Raw genomic sequence first — 20,159 nt, 5'->3', positions numbered from 1 at the left:
GAAAATATTAACACGAAGTCGAAAATAGTCTGCAATTTAAATTGCGTTTAGTAATAATGTTGTTTAATGATGGCGGATTCTCAAGATAATTAGGTCTAGGATAATGCAGATGGCTTAGTATGAATTTGGCAAGCTGTTTCTGTGCCTTCAAAGTTCTTGAATTTCGATTAACACAAAATTGAAAAGGTTCCAAAGCTGCCCTTGGTTTCAGATACGTAGAGAGGGTTTCTTTTCTATATGCTTCTCCAGATTTACCTTTTTTAGATGAGAATATGATAAGGCAGGCTGAGTTTGTAAAAAATGTTCTTGACAATTTTAATTAAGTCATTAAGATATATATACAATTATGTTTTGCAGATTGCGACCATTCACGTCATATTTCACGGGAATGCTAAGGGGTTTTGTTTGTGTTCTTTTTAGCTTACATAATAATGCGTTTTAATTTTAAATCGTGCATAACTATTAACAATGTGTATAATTCTTATAGCTAGGCGATGATTAAGACGAAACTTAAGTCATGAATACATGATCATTGCAATTTCACGATATAATAAATATAATTGAAAGTGTTTCTCTTTCTCCCTCTCTCAACTTTGAGGTGATATAAATATATATAGTTAGTTGTAAATATAAATATTAAAATCACTTAAGCATACATATATATATATATACTTGTATATAAATATATATACTTGTAATGTTTATGTATGTATGATGATTTACAAAGTGGTTTTGGGCTTTAAATTGTTGTTGCACAAATCTCTGTTCCTATGTGGCAATCGCCAAAAAAGTAAGTAATAATAATTATCAATTTCGCAACACAACAACAAATTAATTTGTTTATAAAAAAAAATACAAAAGAGTTAAGAAAGATGAATTGCTGCTCATAAAACTGTTAACTATTGCTGGGGTTTCGGTTGATAAATAAAATGAATTGGCTGCACACGTTTTTGTTGTTGTTGTTGTTGTTGTTGTTGCTGTTGTTGCAGCTGTTGAAGATGTTGCATCTGCAAATTTTGCTGCTGCTGCTGGAGTTGTTGCTGCTGCTGCTGTTGGAGTTGTTGCTGCTGCTGGAGTTGTTGCTGCTGCTGCTGTTGAAGTTGTTGCTGCTGTTGGAGTTGCCGCTGTAGCTGTTGCATTTGATATTGCTGCTGCAATTGATACTGTTTTTGCACTTTCAGTTGCTGCTGTTGTAGCACACGCTCCTGTTCCTGTTGCAACTCCTGCTGCTTCTGTTGCTGGTGCTGTTGTTGCCGCCGCTTCTGCTTCTCGAATTCGGCCAAATGTTCCTGCTGTTTGCGCACCAGTTCATCCATCACCTCGTGATTATAGGTGGAGTGCAGCATAAGGCCCAACAAGTTGGCACGCGAGGTTATCTGCTGGCGCAGCAGACGCTCCTGCTCCATCAGATCGTCCATTTTGAGCCATTGGCGTACTCGTTCCAAATCGATTTCGGCGCGTCGTATCTTCTCCCAGGCATAGTGTTTGAAGCAATTCTTTTTGGGTGCCCGACAGAACTCCCCCGTTGGATTGAAGACATTGTGGACGAGTGGTGCGCCACACACATCTGTATCGTTCACTTTTGGGTCTTTACTGTGCTCCGGACAGAGTACGCGCAAGCGCTTACAATAGGTTTTGCTTGCGGGATTATAGAAATCACAGAACATGTTGTTGCCCTCCATGCGTGTCTGGAAAATGCTGCCAAAGGATGCCTGCGATTCGTATTTATTAAAGCATTTCTCCATATGCTTAATCGCCGTACGAGAGTGTATCTCATGGCCACAAGTAATGCAATACATGCTCTGCTCATCCTCGACATCGCTACTTTCTTGCGCTCGCTGCGGATCAATGGAGCTGCGTTTGGCCCGCTCCACCACCATATTAAGCTCCTCAGCACGCTTTTCCAGCTCCGCTAAAGCAAAGCGCACCATCGATTGCTTATTTCGAATCGCATCCAATTGCTTACGATTCTCTTCGGCCGCATGACAGGGCGTTAAATTCCATTCCTGCAGGCGCTGTGGCAACACCTGGAATATGCGATTCGTGGCGAGATTGAAACCACATTTGTCGCTGCAGTATTTACTTTGCGGCCGTGCCTGACAACGGCAATTCGGCCCATAGCACTGCCGGAGCCCCTCCAGCTCGGGATTTATAAATATCTCTGGACTGGCGGCGCGTGTCATTTTACTTTTGCGTTCCTTTATCAATGCCTTATCCCGCTTCCGTCCGGCCGCTGTTGTTGAAACCGTTGTTGTTGGTGCAACATTCTGCATTTGCCCGACTCCTGCAGCTGCGCCAACACCAACCATTGAGCCCTGCGTCACACAATTGCGATAAATGCAGCGTGGCTTGTGGCCAACACGTATCTGGCATGCATCACATTGGTTGCAGTTGGGCCGACGGCAGCCTTCACAGGTACCGCAACGTTTGCCAGCTTTAATGTTGTTGTTACTGTTGTTTTTGCGTTTTAGGGCACCTGTAGTTGGTACGGCACCACTATTCGTAGCCACAGCGGCACCGGGCAGGGTTTGGCCCCCTGCCGCTTGATTGCTGGTACTGGCCGCATTATTTGCCGCATGCCTTTCCGTGGCCGCAATCCGAAAGATTGTCTGCAAATCGGGATTCTCCTGTTTACACTTCCTGCAATAGTATTGTTTAATGTGCTTGGCCTCCTTTTCAGTGATGCCAATGCAATCACCGTGGTACCATTCTTCGCAGCCGTCGCAACCACTGCAACAAAAAAGCAACAACAACGATAAAAAATTTTAAGAATACAGAAATGCAACAACAATTATGTTTACATCCAGCTGATCAGCTGGTGGGTTTACTCACATCATAAACCTCGAGCAGTCCGAGGTGCGACATATACAATAGGCCTGATCATCCTGCTTGAGTATTGTTGCTATTTTCGATTTACGCTCAGGCAAATCGAATTCACGGGCGATTTCCTCTTTCTACAAAAATAGCGCAGTTTTGAATAAATTACACATCTAATGTGCTAATTATTTACCGATTTCTTATATTTCCGTTTCTCTGACATGCTGCTTCTTATGCCCCACAGTGGTTCTTCCTCCTCGGTGAACCCAAACACAACAGCAAGAACCCCAAACGCACACACACACGCACACGCACCAACACACACGTTTAATATTCACAAAATTTTAACGAAGTGGCAGCTTCAATTTCTTAGGGTAGTACTGTAGACCAGCTGATCTGAGTTTCTATCGTTTGGCTTAAATAAATCAAAATTCAATCAAATGTAACTATTGTTGTCTTCCAATAAACAGAATTTTTATGAATAAAATTAAATTCATTTACAAGGTTTATTTTGACAAGTGCAAATTATACACAATTTTTTAAATATTTATTTGATTGTTAGTGGCAACGCCGACATTGTTATCATTTATCGCTTCGCTGTTGATTCTTTTCCTAGACGCATATTAAAGTCTTCTTAACAATAAACGACTAGGTAAGCATACAAGTTATTGAAGCGGTAACATGGGCGTCACTGTACTCCAACCCTACCCACTGCCCGATGGCAAATCCGGTGCCCACATTATTGACCTTCTCGGCAAACGTCTGCTCTCGCTGGGAGCTACACACGCCGGTCAATTCCTTGTGGACTGCGAAACTTTTATTTCAACACCACAACATGGAGCACCGACCCGTGCGGTACATGTGCTGCACAACTCCGAATATCCCGCATCCACATTCTCCATGATTGACAACGGAACGGGCAAGCAAGTCTCCCTGGTGGCCGATAACATTTTCGATCTGCTGATGCTTAAGATGACAGCCACATTCACATCAAAGAAACAGACTAAAATAGAATCGCGTGGCGCCCGTTTCGAATACGGAGACTTTGTCATCAAACTCGGTTCCGTTACCATGATGGAGCACTTCAAGGGCATACTTATCGAGATTGAGTATCGGCCTTGTGTGATGCTCTCCTATTGCTGGGAAATGATACGTGAAATGTTGCAAGGGTTTCTCGGCATCAATGTAGCCAAGGAGTATCCCAGCTACTTTACCACGCAGACCATCATTAACGCCATGGGTCAGCAGCAAGTGCATCCCAAACAGAACGACATCTACGAGCCCATGGACACAGTCAAGCAGTATTTGGAACATTTCACCAACTATCGCAAGCACGTCCAAATGCATACCGCTATGGGCGGCACAGGTGGCGGCGGTGTCGGTGGACCTGTGGTTATGGGTATGCAGCCATCGTCTGTGGGCGGCGCCGGCATGGGGCGTGCTTGATGTGAGGTGAAGCTGGAGCCGCCAGATGCCACATAGCATGAGGTAATGGCGCCAGCCACATCTCCAGATCAACCACAAAACTCGCAAATTGTTTAATTTATTCTATTTCTTTTACATAATTTCTCAAATAGTGCAACCTTTGTGTAAAGTGCTAAAGAACGATAATTTGTATGAAAACATTTTGAATGGCTTATATATGTTTAAAAATAAGAAAAGTAATACATATTGTAAATAGCCACATAAATTGTAAATGAAAAGAAGCCGCCCAAAAGATAGGGGTCCTTGCAGACGCCAAATATGTAGTTTAGTAGTGCTGCCCTGTCAGCTACAGAGATAGAGATATAGAAACAATTTGGCAATTTAGTCGTTCGTTGAAAACACTATATGTTATTATTATAACTAATGAAATCCGACATTAAAAACGTAATTGCGAACTTATCTTTCCCTTACCACAGAACTGAAAACAAAACAGCGTAACCCATTTTTGCTGGCTATATATATATATATATATATATATATATATATATATATATATATATATATATATATATATATATATATATATACTACATATATATATAATATAATATAATATAATATGTAAATATATATGTAAATATTTTTATTTTTCAAACATCAAGCTCTACATATTATATAAACTTTGTGTGTGTGAACGTATTATCGGGAAAATATTGTGAAATGAAAATGTTCCGATTCATAATCGGGCACAAAATTTATAAATATAAGACTATATTATTATTAAACGTAAATATATTATAACTCAAATGTTACAACTCTTTTTATTCGAGGTAGTTTTGTTATGAATTAGTTCCGAAACAAAATTATATGTCTTTTGAAGTCAAATCACTTACATAGGTTTATAACTTTTTAGCTTTATTTCCATTTAAACGACAATCAAATGTCGGTAACTCTTATTTTGAAAAGAACTATTCAAAACTAAAAATTGTAGGTACAAAATATTACCTTTTTTGTTTAATTTTCATTTAAAGCAAATTTTAGAATATTTTTTATTTTGAAAAAACTCTTTAAAGCTTGTGTTTGAAACTGTTCAAATAACCATTACCATTATAGTCGAAAACCTTTACATTAATTTTTGTAACCATATTTCATGGAAATTTATCCTGCCGATCCGAGTTTCAAGCCATGAAATCCCACTCGAACGCAAATACATACGTTTACATCGTGTTTTATACATTTTTTTCATTCATTTCTTTCATTTTGTTACATAGTTTAATTATAAATATTATATAGTTAATTATATTTTAAATATGGTTTTATGTTGTTAATGAAATTGTTTGTGAAATCAAGTCTTTATAAATTGATTTTTGTTATCCCAAAACTACATTCGACTCGAGGAAAGGGAATTTTTCTCATGCCCAGCAAGTAGAGACTACGGCTTTCCCTGGCTTCTAAGGCGTTTCAACTATGGATTACATAAAACATTTTAAAGTGTGTTATCAACGATGGGGATTTATATAATTCTGATAAAAATATAATGATTCTGCGCCGGTAAAGTCAAATGTTGGAAAGTCTGCATCTATTTCAAGAAAATATATTTTTTAAAATGCTGAAAATGGGAAGTCGAAACTGATTCTAACAGAAAACTATGGTGGAAAAAGCTTTATATCTGCGCCAAATTGTAACGATGTTCCTTCCTTTTTGTGGTCACGAAGTGTTAAGGTTTAAGAAAATACAGAAAAAAACAGAAAAAAAAATGAACGATCCCATGTCTAGAGAAGATATGAGGAGGAGGTTTGCATCCGAGAAACTGCTTAAGTTCGAAGAATTTGATTTGGCTCGAAATGTTCCCGCCTCCCCACCCGTATGTAGAGTCAACAAGATGAATATCCCAAATTAAAGGAAAATACGTGGTGGTTTTAGTTTTATTTTTTAATATATGTATGTATATTTTTAACACAATGTAGGTATCTCATATTTTGTGTATGTATAATGCATGTTTTCTCACACATCTATTTTGCAATTTTTTTGTTGTTGCTTAATATTAGTTATTTGTTAGCCAAAAAGTTAAAAAGTACAGTTGTTTTGGCAAGTGAAAAAATTCGAAATATTCATTTTTCATGTTTTTTCTCTTTTTTTTTTTTGCTGCTGTGAACATAGGGAAGCGTACAAATCGAAACAAATTGTTGAATATAAAGAATTACAATTAAAGTCTAATTTTGCATTTACTTTTATTTTCTTAAGATCTGTTTTATTTTAGTAAAACTTGAAGCCTTTGCATTGAAACTGTTATATAAGTAGTATATTGGGGTGCCAGGAAATCAAACGATTGTTAAGAATACAATACAAAAAGAAATGGTTGTTTCTTAAAGCTTACAATATTATAAAATGCGCATAAAGTAAATGATGCCTAATTCAGAGTATGAAGTGTGTAAGAAATAAACATAAATGTGTGTATACTTTATCAACATTAGTCTTCTCACAAATAATAAAAAAAAAAACACTATAGATCATACAATATATATGTAGTTGGTATGTATATAAAAAAAAAATGATGATATACATTAATCGATTCCCTCTTCAACATCTTTATAACAATTTTATGCTTAATTTTATTCTCTCAAATCATTGTTTCATAATCGAACGACAAATTTTGTGTGTTTACAAAATAGAAATTAATTTTTGTGTTTTTTTTTGTTTGTGGAAAAATTAAGTGGGCGTGTGCGAGGACCTGGTGCTCTCATTTTGTTTCTTGCTAATAATATAATATATTGTTTATAGAGCAGTAGTAATGTGAAGAATTTCGAGTGGCATACACAACTTTGTATGTTTGTATAACAGTTAAGCATGTCTGTATATCGGTATGTATGTATTATGTATGAGCTATGATTGTGGGCATTTAGTTAAGTGTGTAGTTACTGTTGCTTTGCATGCACGTTGCCAATGTTATTTATGTATGTAGTAGTTATCATAATTATATTCATAATATAATAATGGATGCTTAAGCTTAATTATTATATTCATAAATTGGTAGTTATGTATTTTATGTATGTATGTATGTGTGTAGTATGTCTAGTAATAACGGCTTCTTCTTGATTGCTGTCTGTATGTGACTGTTTGTGTGTGTGTGTGGGTGTGTTATGTATTTGTTGTGGATGTGTGGGTATAACAGTTTTACTTTTTCCCATAAAATATGCTCTGCTGTTCGTTTTTCCTCTCCTTTTCAGTTGTGGCATAATCAGCTATTTGTTGTTTGTGTTTTTCTCTTGCTGACGATATTGTTGCTATTTGTGTAGCACAGTTGCATACCTTGCTTGCACAAACAACAGCATCCGCTGTCTTTTTTTACTCCACCTGCTCAGTTTCGTATTGCGGTTGTTTTGTTGGTGTTGTTAGCCTTCTTGTCGTTGTTGTTCCTTTTAATGCTTCATATTCAATTTCAAAAACTTATGCCATTCTTGAATCTTGTTCTCCAAATTCGTTCTTCCCGTATCGTAGCAGCGTTTACATATGCATATATGTAAGTACGTTATGTACATATGTATGCTATGTATATAATTGGCCACATGCACAGCACTGTGCTTTCTTTTTTTTTACTTCTTGCTGGCCATATTTTCTTTGCCTGGTTGTGGTTTGTGGTTGTTTTTTACAAATATTTAAAATATATGTATTTACGTTTATATATAGTATATGTATTATATTATGAATATAGTTTAAACGGAGATCAATTTCCGATTGTTTTGTTTTTTATTTTTTTTGTGGTTATTGTTGGTGTTTTTTGTATTTGATGATGTCTTGCCTTGCTGTTCGTCGTTGTCAGCTTTTCGTTTCTTCTGTCAAAAAATCAACATCCTACGATTGAACCATAAATTGTAAAATTTTCGCATTTACACAACAAATTATTCGCATAATTATTTTTACTCCAATACATTTGTATATGACTTGTTGTTCATGTTTTTGTTGGCATTGCTTTTGCTTCCTCGACTGGCATTTAATTTGGCTTTTCATATAAATTGTGGGTGCGCGTATTTTGTTGAGTCTGAGCCTCAAAAAGCCTGCCCCAGTTTTTTTCTGGGTAGGCGGCTTGTTGCTTTTAATGTTGTTGTTGCTGCTGCTGATTTTGTTGCCCACTTGCCGCCTAATCGCGCATCGGCAAAGTAGCCGGCTTAATGTGTCCGCCATCTCCCTCCGACACGAAGCGCTTGCGACCACTAAAAAGAAAGAGAGAGAGATTGGTGATTAACTAAAGGCGATAGCATACTTTCAAGCGCTATATGCTAAACAATTTTACCTATTTAAATTAGTTTACTTAGCTTTTTATAATCAAACAAATTTTTTATAAAAGCCTTCAACAGAAGTTAATCAATCTGTCTTTAGTTCTTAAGGTAGCAGCAGTCGATAATATGGATCTGGTCTGCCAAGACGAGCCAAAATTGCCCTTGTCTTTGGAAAAATTTCTCATGTTGCGACTGTGTCTTTCGAATAACGTAGGACGGTCAAGTCTGAAGGCAAATAGCCAAGCAGTTTTCGACTTACAGTCCTGACTTGGCAGCCAATGACCAATTTTTGGTGTCATATATGTATGTATATACAAAAACATTTCTTTCACGCCTGAAGAAGTGGCAAACGATTGCAAAAGAATTAGTACATAAAATCTTCATGATCTTCATGGAAAATAATTCGAAATCAATTTTGATGATCAATTACTGTCCCAGAATACCGAATTGAAATGTTATTTAAATCTGAATTATATAAATGAAAAATATATAACTAGACGACCGAATCTAAATTTAAAATGCCATTTCACTCTTTTCGAATAGATAATAGGGAAGCATTTTTTAAATTAAAACGCATTCTCAAACAAACAAGTGCAACATTGCCGCAAGCAGATTATGCAACATGCCAAATGTTTGTGTCTGCCACTTGCTGCTGCTGTTTACATACATATTTGGCAGCAGCAAGCGGCATACAAAAAATACATGTATACGTATAAAACAAAATACGTACGACAACAAAAAATCATGGCGCGTTTTTCGAATTTGCACAAAAGTTCATTCAACTGGTGACCCTTTTTTGTTTGCGCGTGCACAGCCGCAGCAGCCATAGCCGCTGCAGTTGCAATGGCGACAAAAACAACAACTACCACTACTACAACAACAAAGACAACAAGAAGCAGTCGACTACAGGCAGACGATTGGTGGGCGGGACCTGGGGGGCGAAGCAAGCTGCAGCCAAACCGATGTTGCTACAAAAACTAGTTTCTTGGGTTATACTCTTTAAAAAAAAAAACGGCCACATTACTTGCTTACATTTTTGGGCAGCTTTAAAAATATAATGATATAATAAGCATGAATTTAAATCTCTTCTCCAAATCAGCTGTTCTCATTTAGCAGACCTGATAGTTAATTTTAAAAACAAATTAATAAGTAATGAATTGAAAGTTTTCTTGGAATAATTACAAATCTGCTTTGCTTTCAGCTAAGGTACTCTCTATTTTCACCAAAATTTTAATTAAATATCTTTTATTCAAGAAAATCACTCTAGGCTGGCTAAAATAAAACGAAAAAATGCCATAGTTTATCGCATTCGCGTTTGCAGCTCTTCAAATTCTAACCTACATCAACATAAAAAGCGTTAATTGTGCATATAAATAGAGAAACAAGTAAAATTAAATTGCAAAATGCAAGTGCTGTTTATGCCGTTGTTTTTGTTGTTGTGTTGTAGTGCATAAAATAAAATAAAAACAGACTGGCGGCCGCAAAAACGTTGACGTCGCGGCTAACATTGGTGGCAGAGGCGCCAAGCATTTGCTGGTGTTTGTTTGTGTATTGAGATCCATATATGAATACACATACACATGCATATATGTATGTATATATAGATATATTATATATACATATATATATATATACATGTTAGTATGCACATAGTTGTGGTTGTTGTTGCCGCTGGTGAGTGTGCGCGCTCGTGTAAGTCTACTGAAGTGCCAAAGAGCAATAGCCGTAGTCAAGGCGAATGCGAATGCAAATGCACTGCACTTATAACTATAACAACAACAATAACGGCTACGACTATGACGGCAATAATAAAAGACTGTATTACAACTAGCTGGCAACACTAGACAAATGAGCGAAAGGGGCGAGTGGGTGTGCCAGCCCTGTCAGGTCGATAGCAGCGCCAACATGTTTACCTTCGATTGCAATGCAACAGCAATAACAACAACGATCTTGAAATACATGCAGGTTGTTGCACCAAAGCATGAAGTTTGTTGCGCTTAAAGTTAAACACAAACATACACACACACATACTGCGCTACGATGGGTAAAACGCCGATAAGATAGTGCGCGGCCCAGATAGACTACGGTGCTCTATTGTATGTACATATATATGTACAAACATACTACATATGCCTGTACATACTACCATACGGTATTAAAGGAAAATACATATATGTATATACATATGTATGTATGTATTTACGTTCATATGTACCAGGCTTACACACAGGCTTGTATTTTGTATGGATACGTAACGTACATTGATAATATATTTGTACATATTATTGTTCAATATTACATACATATATGTACATATGTATGTATGTACATAGAATATTATTGTAGTTTGCTAGCGATTAGGAAACAAATCAACAAACAAAAGAAACTATAAATAAACAACAAAAAGCGGCCGGCACCTGATAAACCGGCACAACAAAGTTACTGAAATCATCGGCGGCGACTGCCCCAACGTCAGCGCAAAAACCAAACTGCGCAATAGAAATTTTATAAACAAACATGCACACATACTCATAAAAATTACATATTATATGTGTACATATGTATGTACATACGGGTCTGTATGCATATATACATACATACATACCAAACAGCACAACACATAAATAAAAAATTGTAGAAGAAAAAACAAAACGTAAGCGAAAAACAAAACGCAAGCGAAAACCAAAACAGAAAAAGCAAAGGCAGACACACAATAATAATAAAAAAAAAAAACAAGTTAAAGCTAAAATGCCGGCAAAAGCTGAGCGAGTGTGCGTGGAGGCCCATACAATTGTATAAATGTATGTATGTAGATACATACATATATAAACACACACATACTGAAAAAACTATACACACAAAGATTTACATATTTATGTACATACTCGTATATGTTTACACATGACAGAGCCAAAGCAAGCTAAACAACAACAATAACCAGAACAAGGGGGGCTAGTATTACTAGTTGTTGTTGTTGTTATTCTTGTTTTGCGAGACCATAGCTACGCGAATTACGTAAAAGCTGACGTTGCTGTTGTTGTTGTTATTGTGTTATGGTCATTATTTACAGGTGGGCTTGTCTATATCGAAATGGGTGGGTGTGAAAAAGCCACATGAAGGAGAGTAGGACGGAAACATTGTTCGAGCTTATCAGTCAATTGTCCAAACGATTGCATAAGTGAAAGCAAATATAAATGTAATGATAAAATGTTGATGGAATTGCCTTTCATATCTACTGCTTGTTATAAGGGATCTGGCCTTGCTTCAAATTTAGGCCCCACGACACTTTTGAAATAAAATAGACAACCGCCTCTCTACTCATCAACAAGAGCATTATTATTGAACGTCTTGAGAGTTACGTTTGTCTGTGGCTCAAATATTGCTGACAGCATTTATTGCATCTGCAGCTAATTAATTATTTCAATTGAAAGATAGAGTAGGTCACTTACTATTTTAAATTATTATTATAATACTCTTAGAAAGGTTTTTATAACCAAGAAAATACTACAGTCGAGATTCAGTTACTTGATACCGTTTTTGGATTTTCTCGGAATATTTAACAATACATTGAATTAGGAAATAGAGTCACAAATTTGAACGATTTACTCACTATAAAAGATAAGTAATGCATCAGAATAATCTAAAATACATAACTTCTATTCAAAACCTAAAATTGTTCAAATAAAATCGATAATTAATTTCTATTTAACCTATTTTAAAATGGTTTCAAATATTTGAATACCACAAGCTGAAACTTCTCTAAAATTAGAATATAAAATTAAAAATATAACTATATATGTACATATTGGGGTAATAAAGAGCCTGTTTATCTCTTTTATAAATACGAGTATATTCAAAACTAAAACTTACCGTGATGGCATATTGTTGATGATTTTATCGGTTAGGAAGCCAGCGCGATTACAACGTTCTACAAAACGATCGAGTATTATGTAAGCCAATGGCACATCCAGCACAATATCGGCCATGTCGTCGAAGACGCGTTTAAATCCCTATAAACAAACAACAACAAAAATATATTCAGTAAAATAACTTTCGAATTTTTTGATAGAGATACAAATAGATTAGATATTGGGAATGTTTTTTACCTGCTCCATGCCAGCTGGTAAGACTAAACATGATTGATCCAACGATTTGAGCAGCTCGCACATAGCTTCCTCGGTGGTCTGGCTCAACGATTCGAGAGTCATAACAATCGCCTCATAGACAAGCTCATGATGATAGTGGGGCACCTCGAGGGCGCGCAGGCAATGCTGTGCCTCGGCCAAGTCACGCGACGACAGATACTCTTTGAGCAACAGCGTCATCTGCTTGGTAATGGTCTTCACCGGTCTCAGCGGTCCACCCATGCCCCAGACATTATCGAGATGCGCCCAACCCTGCTTGATGTGCAACAATGTGTCGGCACGACGCAAAGCTATCTCGGCATACTCGTTCAGCTCACGATGCTCCTCCGGCTTGGTGACGAACTTCGGCGGGATGCAATCGTCGGCGACGGCTCGGGCAATAAAATTGCCCAACATGGATGGTGCCTCGGGTGTGTCGAGTATAAGATCGGGTAGGTTTGCCAACAGCATGTTGAAGCCCTTCTCGATATCCTTACCGGTGATAACCCGACCATAGAGATCCGAAATGAGCACCGAGGTCATCTCACGCTGAGAGTCCTTATGGTCCATGGCGATCTCCACAAGAATACTGGTGATGTGTTCTCGCAGCGGTCCCTGCAGGATCTCATCGAAGCTAACAGCCACCTCGTGCGTATCGCCATGCTCATAATACTCATGGACAATGGGTTCGGCCAGTTTGAAGAACTCCTCGGGCGTGATTTCCGTAATGACCTCACGCAACTCCACGTTCCGATCATTGCACTCACTGTCATAATTGGGATCGTTCTCATCCTCGTAGACCTCGGCCAGTGCCTCAGAGCCGGGTAATCCCCACACGCCTTTGCCGCCAGCGCCTCCTTTCTTGGGCAGACCACGACCCCTGGTCGTGCGGGATCGGCGACTATTCTTCCAGCGACGATGAGGTACCACATAACTGGTCGTGGCGGGTATTATGCCCATTGCCAGGGCTCCACCAGCTGCAGCAGCTGCTCCTGCTGCTGCATTGTTAAAGCTGCTGCTGCTGGCCCCACTGCTCGTGGATTCGTTTAGCGAAGCGGAACTGCTTCCATTGCTCTCACCACGACTGTTTTGTCTTTGTATTAGACGTTTGGCCTTGCGCTTAATACGCCCATCGTGACCATCGCCCACTGGCAGCGGCTTCTTGATGTGTCCATGCCCATTCAATTTGGGACATCCGTGACCGCCATTTAGCTCCACTGCCTCAATCTCACCATTCAGTTCACGCTCAACCGAACTCTCCTTCGAATCGGTGCCATCGTTTACATAATGGCCATTCGCATGATTGTTTCTGTTCGTTTCAAGCTCCATTTCCACTCTTCTTCTTCTACTAGTACTTCCGCTGAGGTGGTACCCTATTGATTGCTTTTCCTGCAACTGCTCGTGAAAAAGTGGCGAGTGGATTGGAGGACTATGGAATGCAAGACGACACTGGCAGTTGGGGTTTAGGGTCTAGAGGTATCTACTTTGTTTCCTGTCGTTGTTGTTGTTGTTGTTGTACTCTCGCACCAGGTACTACCCCTTTGCAATTGTCTTCGATTTTGAACTGCAAGACAAATAAGCAAATAAGAACCATATGTTAATCATAACTTTGTATAAACATCATATACTGTTGTGTCTGTGCCGGCTTATGTCTAGACAGCGTAACTGACGCCCCCACTGACGAGCCAGTACAGTAAATACTACATAAAAGCAACAAGTTTTTCTTCATCGAACAAATAATATAATGGGGCAAGCAATTGTAAGCTATCAACTTGTTGTAAGTGCTGCGTTTGAGACGCGCAGAGGAGAGCGCACATAATTATTATTAAACTTAAATGTATTTAGTGTCAAGCCCTTATGCTGTTAGGCGATGCATTAAGTATTTGAAAATAGTTTTTATTTGCGGAAACGTTTGGTTGCATTCGTTGCCATTTTTCCCCACTTGTCTAGTCTAACCACCTGCGCCACAGATCTAATACTTATACTTTCAATATACTTCTATGAATAGAACATTAACTCCCGATAGTTACCAATTTCCTAATGCTCTTGCTTTTTTATTATAAATTGTGTTGTATTGAAATTATTTATGAATTTATTAATTTATGTAACAATTCATCTTTACGCCTTTATTAATTTAAACAGAAAAATGATCTGATACCTGATTTGTAAAATTGTACTACTCGGTTTCTTTTTAAGAAGGTTCCCCAAACTGGAAAGTTAATGTAAAATTTAGGCAATAAGCTCAGCTTTGATTTTGTTAAAATAAGGTATATTTGTATTCCTGTATGTTTAAGCTTGTTGAAGCTTTTTTTTATCGCTCATCAGGTATAACCGACCTGGCTAATTTAAAAGTTATATGTACGGTTGTATCTGTTTTTTTTTTTTACAACTGCGGGGATTAGATAACGACTGAACCAAACCGACCCGTCAGCAATCACCCGACACCGACACCTCTCTCTATCTATAGGACAGCTCCCCGCGCCCCATAGGGAGATATCGACGAGATGTTTGTTGGCACGTAGTGTCGAGTCGCCGTCTGTGTTTACAACAATGTTGCTGCTGGCCTTGTTCTTGTTGTTGGCGATTTTGTTGCTTTTATTGTTGAACGGACGGACGGACGGACCGACCGGGAACGAACGGACCCCAAACGGCGTTCGTTCATGTAAAACTATAAATAAGTAAACATTTTTTTGAGTAGAAAATATGCGCATATATTTAAAGGCAGACACACCATCATACATCGTATATGTATGTATGTATATACGAGTATATGAGCACGAACAAGTAAACACACTTGATTGAATAATAAAAAACAAATTGAACTTCTAATTAATAAACACTCATATTTACATAAACAAACAAAAAATAAGTGCAAACATACATATGAGCATTAAATTGCAGGAACAATTTCAAATGATATGTATGTATAATACATAATTTATAAGTAAATATAAATACCATTGAAAGACTTACAACAGAACATTTCTGAATATAGACATACATACATACATATGTATGTAAAGAAATGCAGCTGTCTGCCTCATCTTGTTTGAGGGTTGCAAGGAAAGTTCCAGGATCTCGTAACAATTACAGCATAAAGCAAGAATGAATGAACGCAAAAATATTTTCAGCAGAGTTGCGGGGAGAGATGCTTCCTTCTGCCTGTTATATGCCTTACACAAAAACAAACTTTAAAAGTTTTCGAAGTGACAACTTTATTAACATTATCATAATTTTCTACCACAGGTATACAAAAAAAAGAGTCGGTTGAAAAATAGAATCAATGTTTTTTTTGTTTTGGTTTGTTCGACTGACTACTCTTTATTCCGAATTTTGAAAAATGTGATGCAATCACAAAATATTTGTGATATGGTGACCTGATTTAAGAATTGTATATTTAAAACTTTTTTAGTCTTATTTAGTCTCTCATAACATTGTTTAGATTAGCCCTGCAAATGAAGTTTTTAGCCAAGATCTGATTAATCAATCATTCAACAGATTCTTGTTGGAGTCAGCAAAATGGTCAATCCCAATTCCGTTTCCTTATTTGTTTAAATGATGCAAATTTCGATTTCGCAATTAAGTTATTTGATTTCATTTCCGATTTTGTATAGTTTCATCGGTTCGGCAATAGGAACAATTTTAGATGTGCTTTGCATAGGTTACCCAAAAATTCGCTCGGTTCAATTAAAAATGTTTGAAAATAATACATTTTGAAACTGGGTTCCTTAGATCTCTCTCATCGTAATATGAACATAAAACCAAGCCGGCCAATAAGTATGATTTTCGTTGTTTTCGCACTGTGTTTATTGAGTTTCGTTAATCAGGCAGGGCAGCGTTTGTAGACACCACAACTCACATCCCAGCAAATAACGGTATTGCGTCTTACTTTTTAGCAGTGGGCGTGTATATGTACAGTACGTATGTTTGTATTAGAACTCCCTTTCATGGAAAATTCAAGGTCATGCGTCAATAAATACACAAACACCGGCGCAGAGCTAACAACCCTCATTTCAAATACATACATATGTATGTATGTATGTGCATAACAAGATTATATGTACATATGTAAATACATACATACATATGTATGTATGTATGTGCATAACAAGATTATATGTACATATGTAAATACATACATACATATGTATGTATGCAGGAACAGCAACGACATCGTCAAAAATAACATGGAAGGTATAAAACCCCAGGGACCCATGCCAGAACCTGCTCACATAATGTTGTACCTTACGCAGCAGTACTGCTTTCTTATATGCTTGTATGTAAATATGCATGTTTGTATTTCCAAAAAACTATGTGCATACATACATTCATATGTATGTATGTATTGCCAAGGTAATAATACAATTTACATACAATACAGGCAAATAATTATAATTAATTAAAACTTTCAACTTTCTCAGCAGTGCCGCCTTCCAATCAGTCTTAATATTTCTCCAGTGGGAATAACGTTAAAGGAATTGATACCCCAATATGTAATGTTTGCCCATGTATGGATGTATTATTTATTTATATCACTTCCGAGCTAATAAGTTTGCTTCTACTTTCAATCTTAAGATTCGTATTGACATTTAAACTAAGTAAATTACATACATATATGTATGTACATACATATATGTACCTTTTTATGTACGTACATATGTATGTACATATATTGCTTACAATTATGGCGTGTCTGTTTATGTGAATACATAACATACATACACATGCATTTATCGGTGTATGCTTTAACCGGTTTTTTTGTTTGTTATGCCCGGTTTAACCTTGAAAAGTTTCTTTCGGTTTATGCGTCGTTACAAATTCTATGTTATTGTTTTTGTTTTGTGCTCTTTCTTTTCTGCTCCCCTTCTTATTTTATGCGACTAGCACTTGTTGTCAGCATTGGCGGCCACTGTGCGTGCGTACGTGGGTGGCTGTGGCGCCTGATTTAAGCGTTGCCACCTGGACGAAGGCTTGTCATGAGCCGAAATATACACAATAATAATGCAGTTGAGATAAAAATAACAATACAAGATATACATACATACGCACGTACGATGCAATTATACATACATGCATATGTACTAATGCATGCATGTAGCTATGTACATATATATGCATGTATGGGTATATTCTTGTATGTATGTATGCTGACGCCAAGCGAATTGCGTCGCAAAATTATAAGTAAGCAAGAGAGATGGCCACCGCAGCAACACAAGCAGCCAAAAAAAAGTGTCCATACATATGTACATATGTATGTATATAATCTACATTGTATGTACATACATACGTACGTACACATACGTATACATATATGGATGTATGCATATGCATACGTTAGTGTGTGTGTGTGTGCGACGGCTGGGGGCCGAATGAAGTGGAAATGGTGAAAAATACAAAAACAAACCAGCGGTTCGGCGCAGGCGAAAGAAGAAGCGCCGCAAACGCATCGAATAGGCTGGAATTTTTTCGTATTACTTTTAGAAGTAGCCGGGAAAAAAATCAAAACAAGTTGCATGAATATTTATGCGCTCCCCACCCACCACTACACCCTAAATACATTTGTTTTTTCTTAAATGTTTGTGAGTTTATCGTTTCCATATACTGTGCATACATACATATGTATGTATATTAACAACGTATGTATGTGTAAGTATAACGCTTATGTGTGCGTGCTTGCCGGCTGAATTGATCACGTACGCACCGCGCAGCCCTTGGAAAGCAGACCAAACGACGAGACGTCGCGCCGCATCGTTCGTTCGTTTTTCTAGCAACTTCGAAGAAACCAATTGGAATTGTTGCCAAAACAAACCCAAAAAATTAAGGGCTGTTGTTGTTGCGGCCCGTCAATTGATAAGCACTTGCACACAAAAACAAGTTTGAAAGACGGCAACAAATACATACATACATATATGTACATATGTATGTATATCGCCAACTTATTCTTGTTATCACATTTGCCACATGATAATGTCCAGATTAATCTGGAGCTACGCACTTTATTTTTGACAAGCATTGCAAAAAGCCGCATACATACTTACGTGTTCATACACACACACACACACGCACAAAAGTATTTATGTCTAAATATTCAAGAAGTGGAGACGGGAATGGCTTCGTGTCACGGGCGCGACATCAAATTAAATGATCCAATCCAATATACATACATACATATGTACATATATGCTATGTATGCGGCATGCATCCACGTCTAATGCGCTCAAACGTACACATATGCTCATGCATGTATGGATGTTTGTTATATGCATATGCATATGTATGTATGTATGTGCATACACGCACGACTGTATGTGCCTATAACATCTGTTTTTTTTTTTGTGTTGCTGTTTCGCTGTACACCAAACACCTTTTTTATATTGTTTTTTCCGCGTTTTCGCCGGTAAATTCCAGTATCTGCTTTAGTACGTTCATATTGTTTTTTTTTTTTTAAATAAAGTGAAGTTTCAACATTCCCCCGTACTTACCTATATGTATGTCTTTTTTGTCCAATATGTTTGTTACTGCAACTCTTGTTTTTCTTGTTCTTTTGCTCCTGCTGCGCCTACACACACATACAAGCGCAAATACAGCGCGCGTTGGAGCGACCAGTCGCCGACGATACCGACGACGACAACAACAAATAACTAACACCAACAAAAGCACGCACAAGTTTGCGAAATGCAGTAGCGACGAAGCCTGTTGTTTTACTTTTCAGCTTGGTTTTTGTTTTGTTCTAATTTTTCCTTTTTTCTTCCTTTTGCTGTTTTTCCCGTGTTCGTTCGAATGCAACCGATTGTAAAAAATGCAAGCTCTGTTATTTTTTTGTTTTTATTAATTTTTACGTTTTTACCGCTTTAACTTTCAGCTCTAGTTTTGCCCTATACATATGTGTGTGTGTTACCAGAATTTAGCAAGGACCGAAAACAGTTTAATTTTGCATGTGGAATTTTTTTTTATTTTTGGTTTAGTTCAATATTTGTTGTAATTTTTGTTCTGTCACACCGAAACTCTCAAAACTAATGTAAGTAAACACTCGGTTTTTTTCAATATCAAAATTATGACAAGGTGGATTTTATAAAGTTTATTGTATCCTCCTATTTGGCCGCTGGCATAAATACACGCACACAAATCGGTCGGCCCAGTCAATCAGTCGCCTTTCCCTTCTCTTTCTGTTATATTTTCGTAACTGGAACCTACAATACATACATAGGTACGTAGGGCACTATGTATGTATGTACGCTTGTGCTATGTGCATTTAGCGCGCTGCTTTTTTCTTTTTAGTTTCTTTTGCTGCTCCCTCTTTGTTTAACTGTGCCGCGTGTTATAAATGCTGATTTATCGGTTGATAATTGGCGCTCAACGCCGATTTGGACAACAAATGCATTCAAAAAGCTTTGTGCATGTGTTATATATTAATTTTCTTGGTTGATTTGCGATGTTCTAGTTAACTTCGAATTTTTTAAAAGGCTTTCAAAAAATGGTTTGCTCATCCGTAACACATCCGTTCTCTATGAAAAAT

At 37.4% G+C, this 20,159-nt stretch overlaps 3 protein-coding genes across 3 annotated transcripts; 1 reads left to right on the top strand and 2 right to left on the bottom strand.

Annotated features, from left to right (window-relative positions):
- Positions 1-290: 290 nt before the first annotated feature.
- Positions 291-3,118, bottom strand: LOC115627256 (CXXC-type zinc finger protein 1-like). Its single transcript, XM_030522883.1, has 3 exons — positions 3,011-3,118; positions 2,833-2,954; positions 291-2,730 (listed from the first exon to the last, which is right to left on the bottom strand). Exons 1-3 carry the CDS (start codon positions 3,038-3,040, stop codon positions 900-902), a joined length of 1,983 nt encoding a protein of 660 aa, XP_030378743.1. The 5' UTR covers positions 3,041-3,118; the 3' UTR covers positions 291-899.
- A 311-nt stretch (positions 3,119-3,429) lies between these two features.
- LOC115627234 (mediator of RNA polymerase II transcription subunit 20) lies at positions 3,430-4,749 on the top strand. The gene has a single exon (XM_030522856.1). The coding sequence runs from the start codon at positions 3,499-3,501 to the stop codon at positions 4,261-4,263; it is 765 nt and encodes a 254-aa protein (XP_030378716.1). The 5' UTR covers positions 3,430-3,498; the 3' UTR covers positions 4,264-4,749.
- A 2,053-nt stretch (positions 4,750-6,802) lies between these two features.
- LOC115627073 (programmed cell death protein 4) lies at positions 6,803-20,137 on the bottom strand. The gene is made up of 4 exons (XM_030522620.1): positions 19,126-20,137; positions 12,626-14,207; positions 12,390-12,529; positions 6,803-8,453 (listed from the first exon to the last, which is right to left on the bottom strand). The coding sequence occupies exons 2-4, from the start codon at positions 13,970-13,972 to the stop codon at positions 8,381-8,383; spliced, it is 1,560 nt and encodes a 519-aa protein (XP_030378480.1). The 5' UTR covers positions 13,973-14,207; positions 19,126-20,137; the 3' UTR covers positions 6,803-8,380.
- Between the last annotated feature and the right edge of the window lie 22 nt (positions 20,138-20,159).

This window comes from Scaptodrosophila lebanonensis, unplaced genomic scaffold (assembly GCF_003285725.1).
Source record: "Scaptodrosophila lebanonensis strain 11010-0011.00,11010-0021.00 unplaced genomic scaffold, SlebRS2 tig00000092-arrow-pilon, whole genome shotgun sequence".
NCBI classification, from domain to species: domain Eukaryota; kingdom Metazoa; phylum Arthropoda; class Insecta; order Diptera; family Drosophilidae; genus Scaptodrosophila; species Scaptodrosophila lebanonensis.
Note: the sequence above shows the minus strand (reverse complement) of the source record. Positions and strands in the feature narration are given on the sequence as shown.